The 22,624-nt window shown below is 42.5% G+C and overlaps 1 protein-coding gene across 1 annotated transcript; it reads left to right on the top strand.

The window, feature by feature from the left end:
- The first annotated feature begins 10,042 nt into the window (after positions 1 to 10,042).
- LOC111857735 (alpha-2-macroglobulin-like protein 1) lies at positions 10,043 to 21,791 on the top strand. The gene is made up of 34 exons (XM_072709768.1): positions 10,043 to 10,683; positions 11,492 to 11,672; positions 11,802 to 11,958; positions 12,137 to 12,189; positions 12,487 to 12,507; positions 12,587 to 12,752; positions 12,844 to 12,928; positions 13,137 to 13,245; positions 13,310 to 13,424; positions 13,792 to 13,904; positions 13,973 to 14,140; positions 14,221 to 14,445; positions 14,533 to 14,593; positions 14,679 to 14,824; positions 14,918 to 15,067; positions 15,206 to 15,331; positions 15,473 to 15,572; positions 15,652 to 15,766; positions 15,924 to 16,149; positions 16,230 to 16,356; positions 16,440 to 16,555; positions 18,090 to 18,141; positions 18,316 to 18,399; positions 18,636 to 18,812; positions 18,905 to 18,980; positions 19,078 to 19,303; positions 19,460 to 19,622; positions 19,691 to 19,881; positions 19,960 to 20,175; positions 20,312 to 20,427; positions 20,522 to 20,612; positions 20,699 to 20,767; positions 21,450 to 21,555; positions 21,658 to 21,791. The coding sequence occupies exons 1-34, from the start codon at positions 10,532 to 10,534 to the stop codon at positions 21,696 to 21,698; spliced, it is 4,320 nt and encodes a 1,439-aa protein (XP_072565869.1). The 5' UTR covers positions 10,043 to 10,531; the 3' UTR covers positions 21,699 to 21,791.
- Positions 21,792 to 22,624: the final 833 nt, after the last annotated feature.

Raw genomic sequence — 22,624 nt, 5'->3', positions numbered from 1 at the left:
CGGTTGTTTTCGTGATTGGCGCAGTAAGTAACAATTAGACCAATCAGAGAAAGGTGAGGGGAGAGTGGGAGTTCAGTGTGACGAGAGCTAGAGAAAGGACGGGTCAGGTACGAGAAGTTTCTCTATTGCGAGTCACGTAAAATGTATAGTTTGGGCACCATCAAAGAAGGCTGTCAGACCGACAGTTTAATAAAGTATTGTGCTGTGGTAACTATCAGTATCGTTCGAGACCGCGCCGACGCTAGCCAGAAGAGAACCCGCGAAAATGAGAAGCGAAATGGAGCACAGCTCCTGTACTTTCAGAATAGCCAGTTGTGTGACCGGTAAAAACCAAACTCGCCACCGAGGAAAAGGGGTCTGAGGCGAAGACGTAAGCCAACAATGAGCCAGGTATTTTTCATTTTATTAGTTTGCGTGTAAAGCGAAGTGGCCAATTCCATCCTGGCCACAAGGCACACCAGCTACGAACAGGCCCGCAATTGGCTGGGCTGGGTTGTGTGTGCGCGCGCGCGCGCATATGTGTCTGTTCGAACGCGATTTTGCTCTGTGTTATGTTGATTTCCGTCATTATAGTGTATATAGTTTAATACTTCTTATACATTGATCAGTGCATTTACTGAAGTGTATTTTGTTTACTTGGAGTTATATATAAACTTCATTACAATTCTGTTTACTTATTTTTCTTGGTGAGGGTGCAGGGGCGTGTCTAGGCAATAGGGTCTGGCTGCAGACGTGCACTCTCAGACCTGCACTCTGTCACCCCCTTATCTTATTGGAAGATGGTTTTTGCCCATAACTTCACGCCTCATGGCTCCACCTTGTGGAATAACAGGACCATTACAATTAATAGGAAATCATTATTCATTAAAGAGTGGTATGAAAAAAACATTATCTTCGTAACAGATTTACTTGATGAGAAGGGGCAGTTTCTCAAAATAGGTGTTTTCAATGCCAAATTTAACATTCAGTGTTCCCTTAGAGAATATAACAAAGTTTGTAATGCGATCCCTTTACCTCTGTTGAGTTTGATACAAGGTTATTTATATTACTCTAAGGGACAAATAAGTTTACCTTCTTTACAGCTAAATCAGATTCCTTTAACTAATAAAAAGTGTAATAATAAAATCATAAACAAAATATTTAAAAAAAATATTATTTCACAATGTTAATAGTAACACAAAATTAAAAGGGAGTAATGTTAAAATAACTAACAAATATACAAATTTTTTTAAATGGCCTATCCCCCCCAAAGTTAAAGAAATGCAATTTAAAATAATCAATGGATATTACCCAGCAGCAGAAATGCTTAAAAAAAGGTTTGGGTTTGAGGTGGAGCCATGTGGTTTTTGTTTACGAAATTAAGAAAGTATTGATCATTTGTTTTTTTTCCTGTTCAGTAACAACTAACTTCTGGCAGGATCTGGTAAACTGGATGAGTGTAGGAATAGATGGGATGACACATGGGATGCTTTACAATGTGGTAATAATTATGGGCAAATACCACATCCATAAGTGTAAGTGGCAAAACAAAAGACCTTCCCTAAGTGGGTTGAAGATTGAACTAAAGTCTTTTTTCTCATCCTTAGAATTACTGAAGGAGTCATGTAAAGCTGCTGCTTTGATATGTGAGAATATAACCCAGTTTCTATCCCTTAAATGATTGTGTTTCATTTGTTGTACCAAGTAAGCCGCATGTATGTTAATGTGTTGCCAGAAAGGTAAATGTTAAATGTCAAAGAATGGCCTTCACATTTTTATATTGTTTATTTATTTATTTTTCCTTTTTCCCTATTTTCCCAATTTTTCTCTCATGATGTTGTTGCACTAATGTTATGTCTCGATGAGAGTTTGTAAATGTGTGCGAAGAATAATTAAAAAAAAAAAACTGTCACCCAAACTTCCTCTGCAAGTGACATCACTTGCAATCGACACCTGCACTCACCGGTACCAGCTACGTCACTTGCAATCGACACTGTGGCTGCCCGATCTGCGGACACATGCACACACTGGTTTTCCGTGTACGTCACTATTTGATCTGTATACTGACTGCCTGCGGCTGTCCGATCTGCGTACGCATTTGCCATACCAGCTACACAGCGTGTAGGTAGAGAAGTAGTCGGTGAGCTCTCACCTAGGGATATGGGCGAACTGCGCCGTGTATCCCCAAGTTATATGATCAAAGGTATGTTCATTTACACTCACCTAAAGGATTATTAGGAACACCATACTAATACGGTGTTTGACCCCCTTTCACCTTCAGAACTGCCTTAATTCTACGTGGCATTGATTCAACAAGGTGCTGAAAGCATTCTTTAGAAATGTTGGCCCATATTGATAGGATAGCATCTTGCAGTTGATGGAGATTTGTGGGATGCACATCCAGGGCACGAAGCTCCCGTTCCACCACATCCCAAAGATGCTCTATTGGGTTGAGATCTGGTGACTGTGGGGGCCTTTTTAGTACAGTAAACTCATTGTCATGTTCAAGAAACCAATTTGAAATGATTCAAGCTTTGTGACATGGTGCATTATCCTGCTGGAAGTAGCCATCAGAGCATAGGTACATGGTGGTCATAAAGGGATGGACATGGTCAGAAACAATGCTCAGGTAGGCCGTGGCATTTAAACGATGCCCAATTGGCACTAAGGGGCCTAAAGTGTGCCAAGAAAACATCCCCCACACCATTACACCACCACCACCAGCCTGCACAGTGGTAACAAGGCATGATGGATCCATGTTCTCCAAATTCTGAACAGAATGTCTCAACAGAAATCGAGACTCATCAGACCAGGCAACATTTTTCCAGTCTTCAACTGTCCAATTTTGCTGAGCTCGTGCAAATTGTAGCCTCTTTTTCCTATTTGTAGTGGAGATGAGTGGTACCCGGTGGGGTCTTCTGCTGTTGTAGCCCATCCGCCTCAAGGTTGTGCGTGTTGTGGCTTCACAAATGCTTTGCTGCATACCTCGGTTGTAGGGATGGCACGGTTCATGAAAAAAAACCGAACCGTTCGGTTCGCTTGTCTCGGTTCGGAGCATGCATGCGTCGCACGATTCGACGGTTCATGACATGCGCAATGTAGCCTCGTGCCCCGTATGTGATGTCAGTGTGTTTCCCTTTCGTGCGAAAGAATAGGCTGTATGCACAGAGCGTTGTGACGTAGTTCCGGTAAAAGTTCAGCCAGCTAAGTAATTTCCGGTAGCCTTTTGTTTGCTGTGTTTAGCTCGTGTTTTCGGCGTTACCACCGTCTCTGAAGAAAACGTTTAAATTTCAGCCAACCGATAGCACAACATCTGAACACTGTTGTGCGCCTTTGTTGTGTGACTTTATTTAATGTGCGGTTAGGCACTTTGTTAAAGAAAATTAAGTTATCTGTGACAAAGCACTCCAGTGAGTGTCATGCCTCGATCGTCCGCTCTTTCCGTGTGCCACGCCCCCTCATTAACCCTGTGTGGATTCCCCGTGTTTACCAGCTGTTCCTGATTGTTGTCAAATTTGTCATTACTTCATTGTATTTAGTCCGCGTTTCCGTTTCTTTCTCCAGTCCGGTCATTATATTGCAATTCTGCTTTACCGCTCGTCTGTGTTCCTTTTGCTCATTAAACCCCGCATTCACCCGATCCTAGGTCTCCTCGCCTCTGCTTCCCCGGTCAGCGTTGTAACAGTGAGCCTGCTTCCATGCTGCAATGTGAACATTTGCCATGTTCCTAAAAATTCTGTTTATTGCACACACAGACCTAAAGGCTATTGCCAGATGATCATACTAGACATATCAACTGAACATATTTTGAACTATTACAGATTGATGTCTTGTACATACACAGAAACTGGATTTTATCGATTACTCAAGAACATTCAATATAATTAATACCAATTTTTTTCACGTTATATATATATATAACGAACCGAATCAGGCTTAATCAAGATAGGTGATCTATCATTTTAACGATCCCCAATTAAATTAACCCCGTGGACCGGACAAATACAAAACGAATGATTAAACATTATATGCGTCTCTTTTTGTATGTTTTCTAAATAAGACCGCGTGCCCATACCCAACTGTAATAGCGATTAAAGCGATCTATTCTTTTAGCATTTATGTTAAGGCAAGACTTTTATTTTATTACTGTTCTGGGATTAATAATGTTTAATAATTTTAATAATGTGCTTTAAGTCAAGTCAAATTCAGTTTATGCATGATTACATGATATAGGCTAGCTTTTTTAATACTGTATCCTAAATTGTGGATAATTAAGCTATATATCATATGCTGAAGTACATTTCTGGAGTGTTAAAGATTAAAAGAAAAAATAACAAGAACCGTACAGAACCGAAAACCGTGACCCTAAAACCGTGATACAAACCGAACCGTGGGTTTTGTGAACCGTGCCACCCCTACTCGGTTGTAACGAGTGGTTATTTCAGCCAAAGTTGCTCTTCTATCAGCTTGAATCAGTCGGACCATTCTCCTCTGACCTCTAGCATCAACAAGGCATTTTCGCCCACAGGACTGCCGCATACTGGATGTTTTTCCATTTGCACACCGTTCTTTGTAAACCCTAGAAATGGTTGTGCGTGAAAATCCCAGTAACTGAGCAGATTGTGAAATACTCAGACCGGCCCGTCTGGCACCAACAACCATGCCACGCTCAAAATTGCTTAAATCACCTTTCTTTCCCATTCTGACATTCAGTTTGGAGTTCAGGAGATTGTCTTGACCAGGACCACACCCCTAAATGCATTGAAGCAACTGCCATGTGATTGGTTTAGATAATTGCATTAATGAGAAATTGAACAGGTGTTCCTAATAATCCTTTAGGTGAGTGTATATCTGCTTGTTTCACACGGTGCGAAATTGAGTTAGGTACCGGTATATGTGTTATTATTCAATCTGTATAGTTTTCTTGCATAGAAGTTCCTGCATAGAAGTACTGGTGTTTGTGCAGCCATGTCAAATTCGACATCGATCCATCCAAAATTTAGGTTACTTAAATTTTTTATATTGTTGAAAATGTCTTTTGCCATCTTGATGACTTTGGAGTCAACTGTGTTGACTAATGAATTGCCATGCAATTCTTTATGTTGATTATTAACTTTTATTATTATTATTTATTTTAGCCCTGCATAAGTCTCTGCATATCAGTACAACCAAATCAGTCAATAATTCAGTGAATAAGTATTTAAAGCAAGTCCACTTTCTGTTTTACTATGCATGTTATGTGTGTTAGTTTTTTTTCTATTAAAGTATCTGAGCTTAACATGGATAAAGGATGCATATCAATTTACTATAAATACAGATGTAGGATATTCTATCCCTATGGTATCCATGTCAATTATTATGACATGTTAATATACATGTTAATTTAAAGCTTCTAAATCGACAGATGTTGTAAAATTAATTTAATGCAGTTTCACCAAAATTCTTTATGTCAATGATGATATTTATGACAGATGATAGCCACAGGCAGAAACAACTCCATTGGAAACACCAACACACATAACAAATGCCTTATTTTGACGAGTAATATATTTCCTTATGTCTTTCTCATTCATGATTTGCCATATGTCACACCCAGCTCCGTCCGATCCTAATGTGTGCCCACCTCGTTACCTCGTGTTCATCCCTGATTGTTCTCACCTGTTGCCTGTTCCGTTTGCCTAGTCTTGTGCATTTAGTCCGTGTCTCAGTGAGTGTACGCCAGATTTGTCATTGACGTTCGTCTGTGTGCTTCCCCCGGTCCTGTTTCCCTGATTAAAACCCCGTTATTTTGACTTCCTGGCTCCTTTTCCCTGCTTCCCTGCTCGCCTTCGTACCGTGACACCATACAGATCCGAAAGGTTCCCATATAAATTTATCTTGTACTATATTTGCTTTTAATGGCCTATTAGTTCTTTTATTGAAATACAATGACAACCTTACATGATTTTAGTACAACAGTGTTTTATAATGTATTTTCATTTGTTTTGTTTAGTCCATCATCTGTGCTCTAGCTCAGCTGACAGGTATGTCCACACAGGAAGCAGAGAACTTATTCCTTGCTGGTCTTCAGCACAGCAGAAGGTAAGAGTTACAGGAAAAGACCTGCAATTTTAAATGGTGCATGTAACATTGTTCACTGTGTACTTTTTTTTTTTTTGTCTGTTCTAGTGCGATTGAAGACTTTGACCCGAGAATAACCTGTCAAATGAAAAAGGACAGTCTGCTGTAGGACTGTACATTTTTGTAATTGCTTTTCACTTTTCTAAGTGTTTTTCTTTTCAAAAGAGAATTTTTACTTTACCCTATTTGCAATAAATAATTTATATATAAAACAAGTACTGACTACCCTCATAGTGTTTTTGCTCTTCACTTATTCTTCACTTTCCACAATAAATGAGTTGCACACAACCTGAAGATAAATTGATCTTGAACTTACCACTGCTAATGCTATCTGCACACTGACCTAATATTTTATTATGTTCTTGTATTGCTTAGATTTGCATTTCCAGTATTTCTTCTCTTAATGTTTCATCCCTTATATACATCTGAGCTATATATAATGCACCATTTCAGGTTGGCACAGTGATAGTTTTGCTTTGCTTACACTATGAAGAGCTTGATAACTTCTCAAAACATAAGCACATTTAGGGAGGGCCACAGTTCCCCGTAGCTTAAATACAAGCAAAGAAAACGTGAGAGGAACCAAGATTCTAAGAAGCAGTCCTGACAGAGTGAATCTTTTAAGCATGGACACTCTGCGCAAGACAAAATATATGGGGAATGTATTGTTAGTTAAATATACACAGCATACAAAACACTATGGACAATATTTAACTATTGAAGACAGTCCATAAAAGGATCAACATCCACTTTCCAGTCTGGTTATTGGGAATATTGCAGTTGAACTTATTTTAGGTGAATATTTATCTGATTCATTTACTTATGTATATTCCAACAACTAACTATTATTAGTGATATTCAATATGTATGCGGCCATTTGAACATTTTCTGACCAGAAATTGTACCGTACACTCGCTTAGAATAAGACATTCCACTGCATTCCATTTTTCTACAAATACATTATTGACTGCGCTTGCCTTAGTTGTGAGTTAAGCAATGATTACCAATTACTGTATGATGATCTGTCAAATATGAAACGTTGTTTTGCAATGTAAAAACATAATCGGACAGGCGTTTACGGAAGTCGGTGCATTGTGCAGCGTTCGCGGACATCAGTGCACTGCGCATGCGCTCGCCTATCGGCCAGGCAGTCCGTATACAGATCAAATAGTGACGTACACGGAAAACCAGTGTGCGCATGTGTCCACAGATCGGGCCAGGACCGCAGAATCGCAGATCGGGCAGCCACAGTGTCGATTGCAAGTGAAGTAGCTGGTACCAGAGAGTGCAGGTGTCGATTGCAAGTGACGTCACTTGCAGAGGAAGTTTGTTCCTTAGACAGAATATCATTATTGTATAAAACCTGTGTTAGGGTCAGTGGGGTCATCACATCTATTCCTACACTCATCCAGTTTACCAGATCCTGCCAGAAGTTAGTTGTTACTGAACAGGAAAAAAAACTAATGATCAATACTTTCTTAATTTCGTAAACAAAAACCACTTGGCTCCACCTCAAACCCAAACCTTTTTTTAAGCATTTCTGCTGCTGGGTAATATCCATTGATTATTTTAAATTGCATTTCTTTAACTTTGGGGGGGATAGGCCATTAAAAAAAATGTGTATATTTGTTAGTTATTTTAACATTACTCCCTTTTAATTTTGTGTTACTATTAACATTGTGAAATAATATTTTTTTTTAATATTTTGTTTATGATTTTATTATTACACTTTTTATTAGTTAAAGGAATCTGATTTAGCTGTAAAGAAGGTAAACTTATTTGTCCCTTAGAGTAATATAAATAACCTTGTATCAAACTCAACAGAGGTAAAGGGATCGCATTACAAACTTTGTTATATTCTCTAAGGCAGTGGTTTTCAACCTGTGGGCCGCGGCCCCCTAGTGGGCCGCGACGGTATTGCAGGGGGGCCGCCAATTATTATTAATAGAAATTGTAATATTGTTAATATAATAAAAAATGTCTAGTCAAAATCAAATAAATCATAATTTGATATATAATTAAATAATGAGAAATTAAATAATAAACTGTTACTATATATGCGTTCACTATTCGAGCTCGCTGATTGGTTTAATAACAACCCGCCAACTTAGACTATCTAAAATAGTTTTGATTCATACATTCTCCGAGTATCCTGATCTTTCTGACAAAGCTCTTAAGTTTTTGATGCCATTTCCGACAACATACTTATGTGAAGCAGGATTTTCTGCATTGGTGGCACTCAAGACAAAATACCGGAATAAGCTTAACGTCGAGCCTGATCTCCACTTGCAACTTTTTTCCCTTCAGCCCGACATACAGCGCTTAGTAAATGCTAAAACAACACCAACCTTCGCATTAGGTGAGTGACAAAGATTGTTGTTTATAGTTTCATGTCTAATTGTCTTGTAAGTTGAGATATTTTTTGTGCATGTTATCCATTTAGCTAAATTTGTTTCATGGTTGTTGTTTTAAATTTATTTACATATTGCAGTTTCGTTTCCCTTTAATGTGTCTTTTTTTTTTTTATTTTATTTATTTTTTTTTTTTGCCTGCTCTCGATTTGCGCTTGTCACTCGAGTTTGACTCTAGTCTTGCTTTGTCCAGTGCTCCATTTCTCTGCCGGTTTTGACTGCTCGTTTCAACCCAGCTCTGCCTGTTCCCTCTGACGGCTCTTCGGCTCGCTGACGTTCTACCCGCTGCCGACCTCTGCCTGGATTTCGTTTTCCCGTTTTCGAAATGTCAACCCGAGCCTGTGGGGGTTTGCTGATCCATTATGTATATTTTCTGTTTATTCAATACATTACCAGTTTATTCAATAAAGACAATTAACAGCCTTGCTTCCGAGTACTTAGTTAACCCGACACAAAAAGCGGGATCGTTTAAATTCTTTTGCAGTGGGCCGCGGAAACATATGTGTTTGGCTGTGTGGGCCGTGAGTTAAAAAAGGTTGGGAACCACTGCTCTAAGGGAACACTGAATGTTAAATTTGGCATTGAAAACACCTATTTTGAGAAACTGCCCCTTCTCATCAAGTAAATCTGTTACGAAGATAATGTTTTTTTCATACCACTCTTTAATGAATAATGATTTCCTATTAATTGTAATGGTCCTGTTATTCCACAAGGTGGAGCCATGAGGCGTGAAGTTATGGGCAAAAACCATCTTCCAATAAGATAAGGGGGTGACTGAGAGTGCAGGTCTGAGAGTGCACGTCTGCAGCCAGACCCTATTGCCTAGACACGCCCCTGCACCCTCACCAAGAAAAATAAGTAAACAGAATTGTAATGAAGTTTATATATAACTCCAAGTAAACAAAATACACTTCAGTAAATGCACTGATCAATGTATAAGAAGTATTAAACTATATACACTATAATGAAGGAAATCAACATAACACAGAGCAAAATCGCGTTCGAACAGACACATATGCGCGCGCGCGCACACACACAACCCAGCCCAGCCAATTGCGGGCCTGTTCGTGGCTGGTGTGCCTTGTGGCCAGGATGGAATTGGCCACTTCGCTTTACACGCAAACTAATAAAATGAAAAATACCTGGCTCATTGTTGGCTTACGTCTTCGCCTCAGACCCCTTTTCCTCGGTGGCGAGTTTGGTTTTTACCGGTCACACAACTGGCTATTCTGAAAGTACAGGAGCTGTGCTCCATTTCGCTTCTCATTTTCGCGGGTTCTCTTCTGGCTAGCGTCGGCGCGGTCTCGAACGATACTGATAGTTACCACAGCACAATACTTTATTAAACTGTCGGTCTGACAGCCTTCTTTGATGGTGCCCAAACTATACATTTTACGTGACTCGCAATAGAGAAACTTCTCGTACCTGACCCGTCCTTTCTCTAGCTCTCGTCACACTGAACTCCCACTCTCCCCTCACCTTTCTCTGATTGGTCTAATTGTTACTTACTGCGCCAATCACGAAAACAACCGTATCAGACCACTTAATAACCAGAAGGGTTGGCAAGAACGGCAGTCACTAAGTATAATTCAACGAAACTATAAGAAACTTTACCAACATAGAACAACATTGAAAGGGCTACTACGGATTACTGTCACACTTTTCAGGCCAGTGTGGCAACGCAGTATAATGGAAAGTCTACGGATGCTGCTTGCCGTGAGGGACACACACGAACGTTTTCGAAGACACAGAAAGACAGGCAGAGACGATGACCGGCTCAGCTTTTTCATAATAAACGCAACAGGCATACGATACATAAAGCATATCAAGTAGTTTATTGGCCACAATTATAGTTTCGGCACTGATGCATTTGAAACTTGGCAACGGAAAAGACTCATCATCAATCTAACGGTTTGAACACTGACGTTGTGGATGTGGGTGGTATTTGCCTTAGTCCCGCCCTGTCTAAGAAGCATATATAGTTCTTGAAGTTGGTTTGTCGAGTATTACTTGTTTTGACCATGGTTCTTGCTAAATGGGAGTTGTTCCGGAAAATGTGGCAATCGCTATTTATGATAGTGTTGTTGGCGTCGTACTCCTGCTGTGCTGCAGCAGCAGCAGCAGCAGCAGCACCACCACCACCACCACCACCATCACCACTACTAACAAGTCCGTAAGTTAAACCGCCAAGTGTTTAGGGGCGACATGATGTAATCCATTATACACGTATTGAAACTGTCTATCTTCCATGAATAGCTCTCAGTAAGGCGTGATTCTTTTGCCATGTTCGGACTGGAGTAGTTTTATCTGGGGACGCAATGTAGTTTAGCAATTATCAATGAGGTCGGCAACTTGATCCAGTTCGAATCGAACATGTCTTTACGAGCTTTAAGAGTAAACACTCTGGAAAACTTGCTTTCTGTATTGTAGCGAAAGCGAATAGTTTTTTTTTTTGTAATGGTAGCCTTGTCCGAATTCTCAGTAATGAGGTCGTATCTGTAAAGGTGGAAACTCCATTTACCTGCTGAAAATGGCGTTTGTGGTTTTGAAGTGTTCCACACACGTCTGACAACCTACACTAATGGGGGGGGGGGACTCCGAGGATGCATAAATCGATTGAAATGCTCAAACCTACTCTATTTCCGTCCTGTGCAAAACTTTGTATGTTTTAGTGACGAAGCCACTGTCTTCTCTAGCAATGTGTTGGCAAGTCATGCCCCAGGAGCTTGTTTCTTGCGCTGATTGTGCTTCCATTGACCTTTCTTTTAAAGACGTGCTGACACTTACATCCTGGCCATACATTCGCTGTCTCTGGTAAACTTGGGGAAACGAGGCACGCTTATTAGCCCGTCCTAATCGCCACTCGAATCAATTGACAAACTACGTAACTGAACTCCCCTAGGTAAAACTAATGCTGTCCGAACAGGGCTGCCACATAATGTGTAGGCTTTCAAAAGAACTGCCCTGGTATCCTTCCACAGGGCCTTCTTCGTGACCTTTCCGACTGTGATTGATGCTGACTCCCAGGCTACACTTTGTGCCAGTCTCCTTTACCCAAATGAGACTCTGCTCATGATTGTACTGTTGAACAATGATAGTGGAAGTAAAATCCTGGTTAAGGAGCGTACAAACACTGCCATGTTCCGATGCTTCCCCTTTAAGGTCAGTCCCAGCAACTCTCCATATGTCCTCATTCTTGGATGATTGTGGGGGAAGATTAAATGGGAACTTTGTATACACACTCCAGTATCTACTTATCCTGGTGTTAAATGTTTTCTTTCTGCACATTAGGCTCCTAATGTGGAAAAGGATTCTGTCCAGACCATTAGGGTGGAAGTAAAAGGGAAGGCATTTCAGCTGGCAGATGAACGCAAGGTCTTGTTCAAACCAGTCCTTCCCATAACCTTCATTCAAACTGACAAACCAGTCTACAAGCCAGGACAGATGAGTATGTAAACTGTTTCAAATGTGTGGAATTGCAAAATTTATGCACCTAGATTACAATGTGCTGTGTAAGTATGCACATTTACCTTTCGGTGTGGGGTCAGCAGGGATTTCCCTTGATGAAGCTGGTCTCTGTGTAATGCGTACCCTGAAACACCCTATGTATTTCCCTTTGTCTTCAGTGAATTTGAGAATTGTCACCATGAATACAAAACTTGTTCCCATCTTTCAACTGGTAAGGCTTGACTAATTCATGTAGCTTAATTGTCTTAAATGGGTGGCTCTTTGGGTAGTCATAGAAGTGCCCTCAGTTGAGGTTGCATTCAAGCTGTGAGCAAATGGTAGAAAATTTAAAATCCGTCTTTCTCAAGGGGGGGGGACATTTCTAACATTGTAGTCTCTTCAGCTCTGCTAAAGGCTGCATGCTCGAGTCAGTGGTACATAGCCTCAAAAAATGTAATCCTTGATCGTGTGCTTGGTGGTGTGTGCTGTAGTCAATATTAAACTGATGGGTACTTTTTTTCTTTTACAGTATGACATAGTGGAGCTGCAGGTAAGATTACGATTTGCTTTATGAACTGCCAGCTCTCGAGTGGAAGACTGTTATAACTAAAGGGTCCCTGCTCACTCAGGATGTTAACAGTAACCGGATAGGTCAGTGGCTGAATGTCAGCTCCAACGACAAAATTGTGCAGCTCTCATTTCCCTTGAGCTCTGAAGCACCAGTGGGCACTTACAGCCTGATTGTCTCAATTGGTGAACAAAGAACCGTGCAGAGCTTCGTGGTCATGGAGTATGGTGAGTCATCCTTCTGCCCTGGTAACATTGTTGGTCCTGAAATTGCCATGAGTTGCACCCTGACACTTAACTGAATTTGCTTTTTTCTTAGTCTTGCCAAGGTTTGAGGTGACCGTGAAAGCTCCACCAGAGGTCAATGCTGTGGAGCCTCAAGTTAGTGTTGCTGTTTGTGGAACGTGAGTTTGCCTGTACATTCTGGCCATCTTGACTCTACTGGATTTCTCAGTTGTAATACTATACTGATGCTTTTTGACAACCTGGGTAGAATCATGTGAGCTCTGGCCCCAAATGACACATGTTATGATGCATGCCTGTGCTTAAGGTCAACTTTGGATTGTCTGCTACATTACTCTGTATTTCAAGTAAGGGCACTTTCCTTCTCAGTTATACATATGGACAACCTGTGGCGGGGCATGCAGAACTACAACTGTGCCGGCCTCCCTACTCATGGGTGCAGGACATCTCCAGCCAGTGTCAAACCCGCTCTGTGCAGGTGAGTCATTTTGAACAGCTATTACTCTGCAATTGTGTTGCCTAAACTTGCTCTTCTCTTTCAGATGGATAAACACGGTTGTGCCTCTGGTGCCTTCAACATGACATTTTTTCTCAACTTCAAAGATGGCTATGAGGACACCCTTTCACTTGCAGCAAATGTAGAAGAACAAGGAACTGGTGTGTGCAAGCACTTTTGACTACATGTTGGCACAGGGGTGCCCAATCCTTGTTCTGGTAACTTGATACACCTGATACAGATAATCGGGCACTTCAGTAGTACCTCAGTATTAGAGTCGGCTAGGTTGAAGTAACCAGGCCCTCAGTACAAGAACCAGCTTATCTGTATCAGGTGTGTGAAATTAGGGCTGTACCGAAGCTCTGCAGGGTGGTAGCTGTCCAGGAGCAGGATTGGGCGCCCCTGCGTTAGCACTTGGACTAATGCTAATTGCAATTACATATGTAGTGAGCGGGGAGGCAGCATTAATGTCGTGGTAGCTTGTCTTCTGGCCAGGGTGTCTCTCACTAAGGTTGCTTTTCTTGTCAGGCATTTCCCTGCCTGGAGTGGCTAGCATAAGCATCAATTATATTGCTGGAAAAATAACATTTGTTGACACCCCTGATACTTATGAGCCTGGATCATCAGGTATTGATGGCAAAGTAAGTATTGCAGAAAGAGCTCGCCAAAATGCATTTGTGCAGCCAGTCAACCCATCGTCCTTTCCCAGGTACAACTGGTGGATTACAATAACACACCAATAGCTGGCAAGATGGTATACCTGTATAAAGGCTTCCAGGAGCCCAATGTGTCGTTCCTGAATGTTACCACTGACCAGGATGGCATGGCCAAGTTCTCAGTCAGCCTGGCTGGGGTATCTGACACAATTCAGCTGAAAGTAAGCTTTATTCTTGTGCTGCTTGGTCCTTTTTACAATTCTGGAATAGCCCTATAATTGTGTTGTGTAATCTTTATCAGGCATCTTACTATCCTCCATCTGCTGATGTCCTGTACTGGCCACATACGGTTTTCTACCAGGCTGCAATGCAAACTATTTTTCAAAAGAGTGAAGCTACACTTCAAAGCTCTTTAGCAGTACAGAATAAGGCCAAGCCACTGAGATGCAGAACAGTGGTACCAATAAATATTCACTATACAATAGCTGAGGAGATGGCTGGGGGTGCCCTGCCAATAGTATATCTGGTGAGTGATTTCAGCCTTTACTCATTTTTATCCATTGTTGTACTGACCTAACTAAGCAGACTGATCCTGTGACATGGACTCTTTCAGGTCCTTTCCAAAGGAGCCATTGTAAAGTATGGGACTTCAAACATCGTATGGCAAGGAACTTGTGAGTTGCAGCCATGTGTCATGTGTGGTGCTTATGAGTGCACCCCTCCCCCTCCCCAGCACCCACACTTTTTCCTCTCCCCCAGATACTGATGGTGAGGTGTCTTTCTTGCTCGATGTGGCTCCTGAGCTGGCCCCCATGGTGCGGGTTGTGGTGTATACAGTTCTGCCCAGTGGAACTGCAATTGCTGCAAGCATGGATTTCCCTACTGAGAAATGTTTTAAACACAAAGTAGGTGGATAACCTCCCCCAAACAATGGGAGTCCTTTTTGTAGAACTGTTTCCTAACGGGAGGGGAATCTGAGACTGTAGCTGCTGTTCCAGGTGTCTGTGGCATTCACTCCCAACACATCTGTTCCTGGGGAAGATATCCAAATGAAGGTCTCTGCTAACCCTGGTGCCCTCTGTGGCCTGTCTGTCGTGGATCAGAGTGTGCTGCTCTTGGATCCCAAGAACAGACTGGATGCAGACAAGGTTAATCTACCAGTACTCTGCTTGGAATTGTGACTTGCTGCCTTGATTTGCACACGAGCCTCTTATGCTAGTAGAATTTAAATCTAAACTGTGGAACTGCAGGGGTTTCCTTGAGTAACTTCCCTCATACTGTGCCAGATCTACAACATGTTACCAGCCAAAGAGAACTACTACTACATCGCAGAAGACCCTGAGGTGTGCCTGGAAGTAAGACCAAAGCGCACCCTATGGCCACAGGAAGCAGACACCCGAAGCGTGTTTCAGGTAGCTGTCCACACCCTGCCTGGTCCAAGTTGCAGTGTTATGGCTGGAGAACCCAGCTGTGAATGGACATTTCTGCTCACACTGTGGGTATGTGTAGGTTCCCGTAACAATGGTTGTAAAGTCTGTCTTATTGCCCAACAGAATGCTGGACTAAAGCTGGCAACTAATTTATTTGTATCGATGCCATCTTGCTTGACCTTCAAAGGGAGAAGATACAATTATGGCTTTGGAGGACATATAAGTAAGGTGCAGTCTTGACCCTGAATTCAGTTAGCTTACCTGCAGTATCAACTGAATAATGTCTACACTTTTTTCTAAAGTGTTTGCTATGGAGAAACAACCTGAGGAGCTACCCAGCGTTGCTGCGGGGATGCCACTAGAAACGGTGCGAGTTTTCTTTCCAGAAACCTGGATCTGGGCTCTTGTGAATATTGGGTATGTACAACAGGCATCAATCTGGCTGCCTTGGCTATGGAATTTAAGCTTCCAAGGCTTCTCTGTTGGCTTTTTGGTCAAATGCAGGCCCTTCAATGACACATTGCTCAAATAGTCCAAGAATCTTGCCACAACAAACTGGAGCCTTACTTTACAGGACATCTGGATCCACTGTTGTTCCAGTAACGGCCCCTGATACAATTACCACCTGGGACACGTGTGCCTTCTGCCTGTCTGAGACTGGTCTGGGCCTTGCTCCACCAGTAACGCTTACGGTTTTCCAGCCCTTTTTCCTTGACTTGACTCTACCGTACTCAATCATCCGTGGGGAGCGTTTTGTGCTGAAAGCAACAGTCTACAACTACCTCTCGGACTGCATTGTGGTATGCCTATAGCAACTGTGGCTCAAACGTAGTTGCTTTTGTGTGGTGTTTTTGGTTCATAAATGACTGTACTCTGGCAGGTGAAGGTGACTGCACTTCCATCCAAAGAATACAATCTGGAACCTTGTGCTCAATGTCAGTATACCTCCTGTGTGTGTGCCAGTGAGACAAAGACGTTCAAGTGGAATATGCAAGGCTCAGCCCTCGGTAAGGCTTTGCTAAATGGTCACAATATTCTGACAATACTGGCAGCTGCTGGGCATGTCTGAACTCCCCTGCTCTTTCCTCAGGGGCTGTAAACGTATCTGTCCATGCAGAAGCTTTGCCTGGAACCTGCATGAACAAGGATGCAGTGACTCTGGACAAGGGCCGTGTCGATACTGTAGTACGCACCTTGCTTGTCAAGGTAGGAATCCAGAACGACTCTTGGGTTTTGGATTAAATCCATTTGGACTGTTACATGGACATTTTTTGTCACACTAAGGGTGGCTCTATAGAACTGGTGTCATTTGGGGGTGGATTTCAAAGGGGCACTTCACCCCAAAATGGAAATGGTGGTTGGCTTGTGTCATCTAGGTTGTTTTTGGAAGTTGCCTACTTTTGGAAACCGTCAGCAGTAGAAATGGCAGGCTTCTGTGAAATAAAATAGTAGTCAATGGCATTCTTCCTGTGGTGATTTAAAGTGCCAGAAATGCATCTGGAAAGGCAGTTTTTAGGGTGAACTGGCCCTTTAAATCATCACAGATTTGAGAGGACAAGGGTTTTTTATTTTTTCTGGACCATGCCATACCCCCTGTCATTTTGTAACTCTGCTATTCATGCTTGCACTCTATTCTGGCATGATCAGATGTCCCTTGGAAATCTCATGGCATAATTTAAGGGGGGGGGGGGGGGGGGCTGGTCAAGCCCATTCATTCAGGTGATGACGAAATTGTCATCCAAGGTGGCATTTTAGCGAGATGCATCATCCACTAGTGCAACAGCATCACATAACAGGGTTGAAATGAAGCAGAAATCGTCACAAATATTCATTTTGTGGTGTGAACACTAGAATTTTATCCTACCCTTGTGGACTTGATGTCTTTCAGGATACCCCCCCCTCCAATTCTTTTTTTTTTCCATTCATTCTCCTGTTTTGACCTTACCTCGATCCCTTCTCTGCCTCAACATCTCCATCTCATGCTTCCTTCATTCTGGATCACCACTTCTTGCCCTGTACTTTGCCTTTCTGCTCCTGATTAAATGTTTTTTTTGATGGTAATATTCCTAAACACTAATGTGCAGGAGATCACCATCACTTTAGGAAATTCCCTTTTGGTGGTACCGTAACTTAAAATGCCCATTATCGCATGTTCATTAAATCTCAACAGGCATTCAGCCCATTATGTTAAATGTGGAGTTGTGGACTTTGCGCTAATGTGGTGCTAGCGTCTGTGCCATGCATAGGAATATCTGTAGTGTTTTTGTACTCTCATAGCTACAGAAACGTTTGGTAAAACCTTGAGGTTTTTTTTTTTTTTTTTTTTTTGCCACCAACAATGTTGAAAATCTGATCTGAAGCCAATATGTGCATACAAATGAACTCAATGTGAAGCTTACCACTTAACCTTCAGAACAGCATACAGTAGCATGTCTTGATGCCAGTTCCACATTAGGAGGATCATACCATTTTATGGGGAAAATGTGCAAGTTGTGCTGCATGTCATTCAATCCCGCAAGGGTAAATGCTTTAATTTCTCAAATCCATATGGCTTTGGGGAGTATAATGCCTGGGTGAAAAAGAAAAAAAAAAGGTCCCTCTTAATGGGTGCAGCATTTAACACTCATCAATGTTATGATTTGTTGAATGAGCTTTCCCCCAGTACTAGTATTCAACTGCGGTTTCTGCTGCCTCATGCAATGCTCAGACTAATGAGACTTTTCATTGTCATTGCCTACAGGCAGAGGGACAAGGGAGAACTGATAGTTACAGCTGGCTGTTGTGTCCTAATGGTAAGTTGTGAGGCTCATGTCCTACACATGGGCAATTAAGCCTAAGGGAAGCCTTGTAAATGTGTTTCCATCCTTGTCAGCTGTGCAGTAACCTGTCAGGTCAGCATGGGTGGCTTGTGGGATGGTGCAGTCATGTACTCTTATGTAAGGCAGCAATCTTTGTCTCACACACAGGAACAGCTATCAATCAGCAAGTTGTGTTGCACCCCCCTGCAAATGTGGTGGCAGGATCTGCTCGTGCTTCCATCTCAGTCCTTGGTAAGGAGTGCCATTTAGCCTTGAATTGTGAAGTTGCTCCCTAGTAGTGTCACTAGGGTCTGGTTATACCAGGTACATTTTTAACCAGGAACATGCTGTCCAAACTGGCTGATCCTTATACCCTTTCCAGCCTTTACACAAGCATGCCATTGGTATAGCAGTACAGGTCACAAGAGGTACTTGTTAAACCCCATCAGCAGCGGATGGACTGCCCTGTCTGCCTAAACATGTTGCAGGTGATGTGCTCGGCCGGGCCCTCCAGAACCTGGGCGATCTGCTGTCTATGCCTTATGGGTGCGGCGAGCAGAACATGGCTATCCTCGCTCCTGACATATACATTCTGCAGTACCTGAAGTCCACTAAGCAACTCACCCCAGCTATTCTGAACAAAGCGACAGACTTCCTGAGGAGCGGTAGGACCCTGCTGCTCAAAGCCAATGTGGAGTCAGCCAGTGAGTCTTGTCCCCGTCTATAGAAGCTTAACTTCCCTTTCTCAAACTGCCAGGTTACCAGAGGCAACTGAACTACAAGGACAGCAGTGGTTATTACAGCACCTTTCCTGGGGGAAATGGGAGTAACTGGTGAGTTCAGACCTGCTTAAGGCAGAGCAAGTGTATTGTTTGGATCCATGAGGCGGCTCTAGATCCCACTGAATCCTCCTCACTGCCCTGCCCCCAGGTTGACTGCATTTGTTGTAAGGTGTTTTGCTGAGGCAGCAGAATTCATCTACATTGACCCCAAGAACAATGAGGACTCTGTGGCATGGTTGCTAACGACACAGAAGAATGATGGCTGCTTTAAAACCGTAGGGAAGCTCTTTCACACAGCCATGCAGGGTGGCGTAGCAGATGATGTAACACTCACTGCCTACATTGCTGCAGCATTCCTAGAAAGCCACATATCGGTGAGTATTGCATTACTGCTTGTGCATGCCACCCAAAGAGTCTTCTGCAGCATTACTGGTGTTAAGATGACCAAAATGCCATGCAGCCTAATCTTCTCTAAAGGACAGTTGCTCTCAGTCTCTAGTGGTTCTTGTTCTGTTCTCACCCTTTCACAGAATCCAGCTTTGAACCTCAGCTTGGCTTGTCTGATGTCTGACACTACCTACGTCAGAAGCACCTATACAACGGCCCTGATGGCCTATACCTTTAGCCTGGCTGGAAAGCGTGATAAACGGGCTGAGCTGATGGCACGCCTCAACAGCTTGGCAACAGCTAATGGTAAGGTATCACAAGGTGTTTCTGCCCACAAGGAAGGCACTGGTCTTAGTACCCCTTGTCTGTCTTAGGCACCTCCCTGTACTGGTCTCAGTCATCCTCTGTCACTTCTGATCCCTTGTCTGTGGAGATGACCTCGTATGTGCTGCTGGCTGTGCTCAATGCCTCACCACTGACTGCTGCGGACTTGGGCTATGCCTCAAGGATCGTCCGCTGGCTGGCAAGGCAGCAGAATGCTTATGGTGGCTTTTCATCAACGCAGGTATTGTGTCAAGTCTGTCAGCAGCAGCCTCTTCTGTATTTGTGACTGGCCCATTCCACTTAAATGGTGTTTTTGCAGGACACTGTGGCAGCTCTACAAGCGCTGTCCCTCTACTCAACCCTGGTGCAAAATCCAGGAGGTGTCAGCACAGTGACTGTGCAGTCACCAAATGCACAGCAATTTATCTTCAATGTGAATTTGAGCAACAAGCTGCTATACCAGGAAAGGCCACTGCAGGATGTCACTGGATCCTACAGCATTGTGGCACAGGGCACTCTATGTGTGTCTGTGCAGGTAAGGCTGCCATTGAACCAAGGTCAGGGCTACATCGTTAAATGCCAGGGGTTTCGCAGCAGGCTGTGATACTATGGCAGCGTGACTGTGAGATGGGATGGTGTCTTTGGATCCTGGTTTCTCTCCTTCCTTACAGGTGACGCTACGTTACAATGTCCCAGTTACAGCGGTCAGGTCTGCCTTCAGCATCACCCCTACTGTGGAAAGCAAATGTAGCCCTAGAGCAACATTGACGCTGAACCTTCAGGTCCAGTGAGTATACCTTTGTCCAGTTACTTGGCATGGAATAGGTGGTGATGAGGGACAGTGACCCTGGGATTAGTGCACTAAACCACCTACATTCCAGGTATAATGGGATGCGGGAGACAACAAACATGGTGTTGATTGACCTAAAACTTCTTTCTGGGTTTGTGCCGGATGAAACCTCCTTGAATGAGGTTAGTCCCTTCAGCAGGCTATACGTTCTGTGATAAAATGAAACCCATACTACAGAAATGAAACCACCAAATGTCTTCACCCTTAGCTAAGAAGAGCTGAAATGGTTGAACGGGTTGACAGTAATGATGATTCTGTTCTTCTGTATCTGAAAGAGGTGAGTTCACTCTGCTTACCCACTGGACAGTTCTAAGCTATGAAAGCACTATTCCTGAAATGCAACCATTTTGGCTCAGCAGATTGGCACTGCCTGTTTGCAGTGCATTGCAGCAGAGAATTGGGGCGTCACTGTTCTGCTTTTTAAAAAGCAGACTTGAGACGGACCTTTTGAATCGGGCTTGTTTGGGGGGTTTTTGTTGCATAAACTGCTTTGCTTGTCTACCTATTGTGCTTTCAATTTCTTAGTACCTTCTCTTAATCCCAGAACTTTTTTTCATTAGGGATAAATTAATGTTCTATCTATCCTTTCATTACACTAATTTTGTAGTTGTCCTTTTTCTTCCATTTCTGACTTTTCCCTTGACTCTCAGATTTTAACCTGCATCTGATTTCCTCATGTAAATGTGAGATCCGTGATGGAATTCTCAGTTCCGGTTACTGTTGGCCATTTCATTTGTCTACTTTATTCATGTCTTTCATGCCTTTTGTCCCTTTTACATAGTGAGGGTGGCAGTAGGGATGGTTTGTGCTTTTTATATTGTAAAGCAATTTCTGTTGCACTGTTTTGAATATATACAAGTCCTCAATCGCCATGTAACCAGTTTGCTTTCAACAGTTTACCGAAAGCTTTGTGGTAAAGGAAGCTAACCACGGTATCTGGGATCTCAACTTCTGCACAGGTACCCAGAATGAGCCCTCTGTCCTACAGCCTAGTACTCGTACAGCAGCTGGAGATTGGGAACCTCAAGCCAGCAACTATCAGAATATATGACTACTACCAGCCCAGTAAGTACATTTCATTACTGTAAGCACTATGCAATGACTTGGCTCTAATCAGTGTCTCGCATTTTGGAGAGACTTCACATGTGGTTGGTTGCTCTCTTCCAGATGAGGAGACAACTGTTACATATTCTTCTGGCTGCAAGTGACATTCCCGTTCATTAACGGGGGTAGCTAATGAAGGTGCATGACTGAGTCATTGCCTCCACCATGATTTAAATATAATAAAGCAATCAAACATTCATGTGTGTGGTGTCTGAGCGTTTGTATTCAGCTTTACTTCCCTAGGCTGCTGCTGTAATACATGAACAAAACATTGGGAGTTAATTGTGTTACAAATTTGAGATTCTTTAAGGTTGTGGTTCTTAATAATGCTGACTAGTTCACACTGATTAACTCTGTCTGAGGCCTCTCAGCCACCTTCGGGGTAGTCTGACATGCCTTGACACTTTGGGATAAATGTTAGGTGAAATTTATCTAAATTGTTACATGTGCTTTTTATTCAGCACCAATAATCTGAGACCACTTAATTTTTTATTTTTTTTTTAAATCAACTTTGAAATAGGTTTTGAAAAGGATGTTGAGAAATTGTAAAATCACAAACAATTCTAGCCAAGACTTTTTGAGCTCCCAAGCTTAGATACGGGTTGGCATAGAGATGAAAGACATTCTGAAATTTTATGTGGTTTGCTTTCCAGAGTGTTAGAACTTTGGAGTGACACTTCTCAAATACAATGAGTATTAAGAGGTGTCCCCCACACCTCCTAGTTTGCATACTGGCAATGGCCCGTCGGTCTGGAATGTCACTGCACCCTACACCCATCACATTGGAAAGGCAGTTTGGAACACAAGGAAAAGTTAAAATAAAATCCTTTTCAGTTTATTGGTAGATGGAATGAAATTAAACTGAGCAGTCCCTATACAAAGCGATAAATATGATGTGCCTATGCAGAGTTAATGGAAATATAATTCACTAATGCTCTGGGGATGAGTATCATCGACGTTTACATTTACAGCATTTGGCAGACGCCCTTAGCCAGAGCGACTTACATAAGTGCTTTAAGACTCCACAATG

Source organism: Paramormyrops kingsleyae, chromosome 3 (genome assembly GCF_048594095.1).
Source record: "Paramormyrops kingsleyae isolate MSU_618 chromosome 3, PKINGS_0.4, whole genome shotgun sequence".
Lineage (NCBI taxonomy): Eukaryota > Metazoa > Chordata > Actinopteri > Osteoglossiformes > Mormyridae > Paramormyrops > Paramormyrops kingsleyae.
Note: the sequence above shows the minus strand (reverse complement) of the source record. Positions and strands in the feature narration are given on the sequence as shown.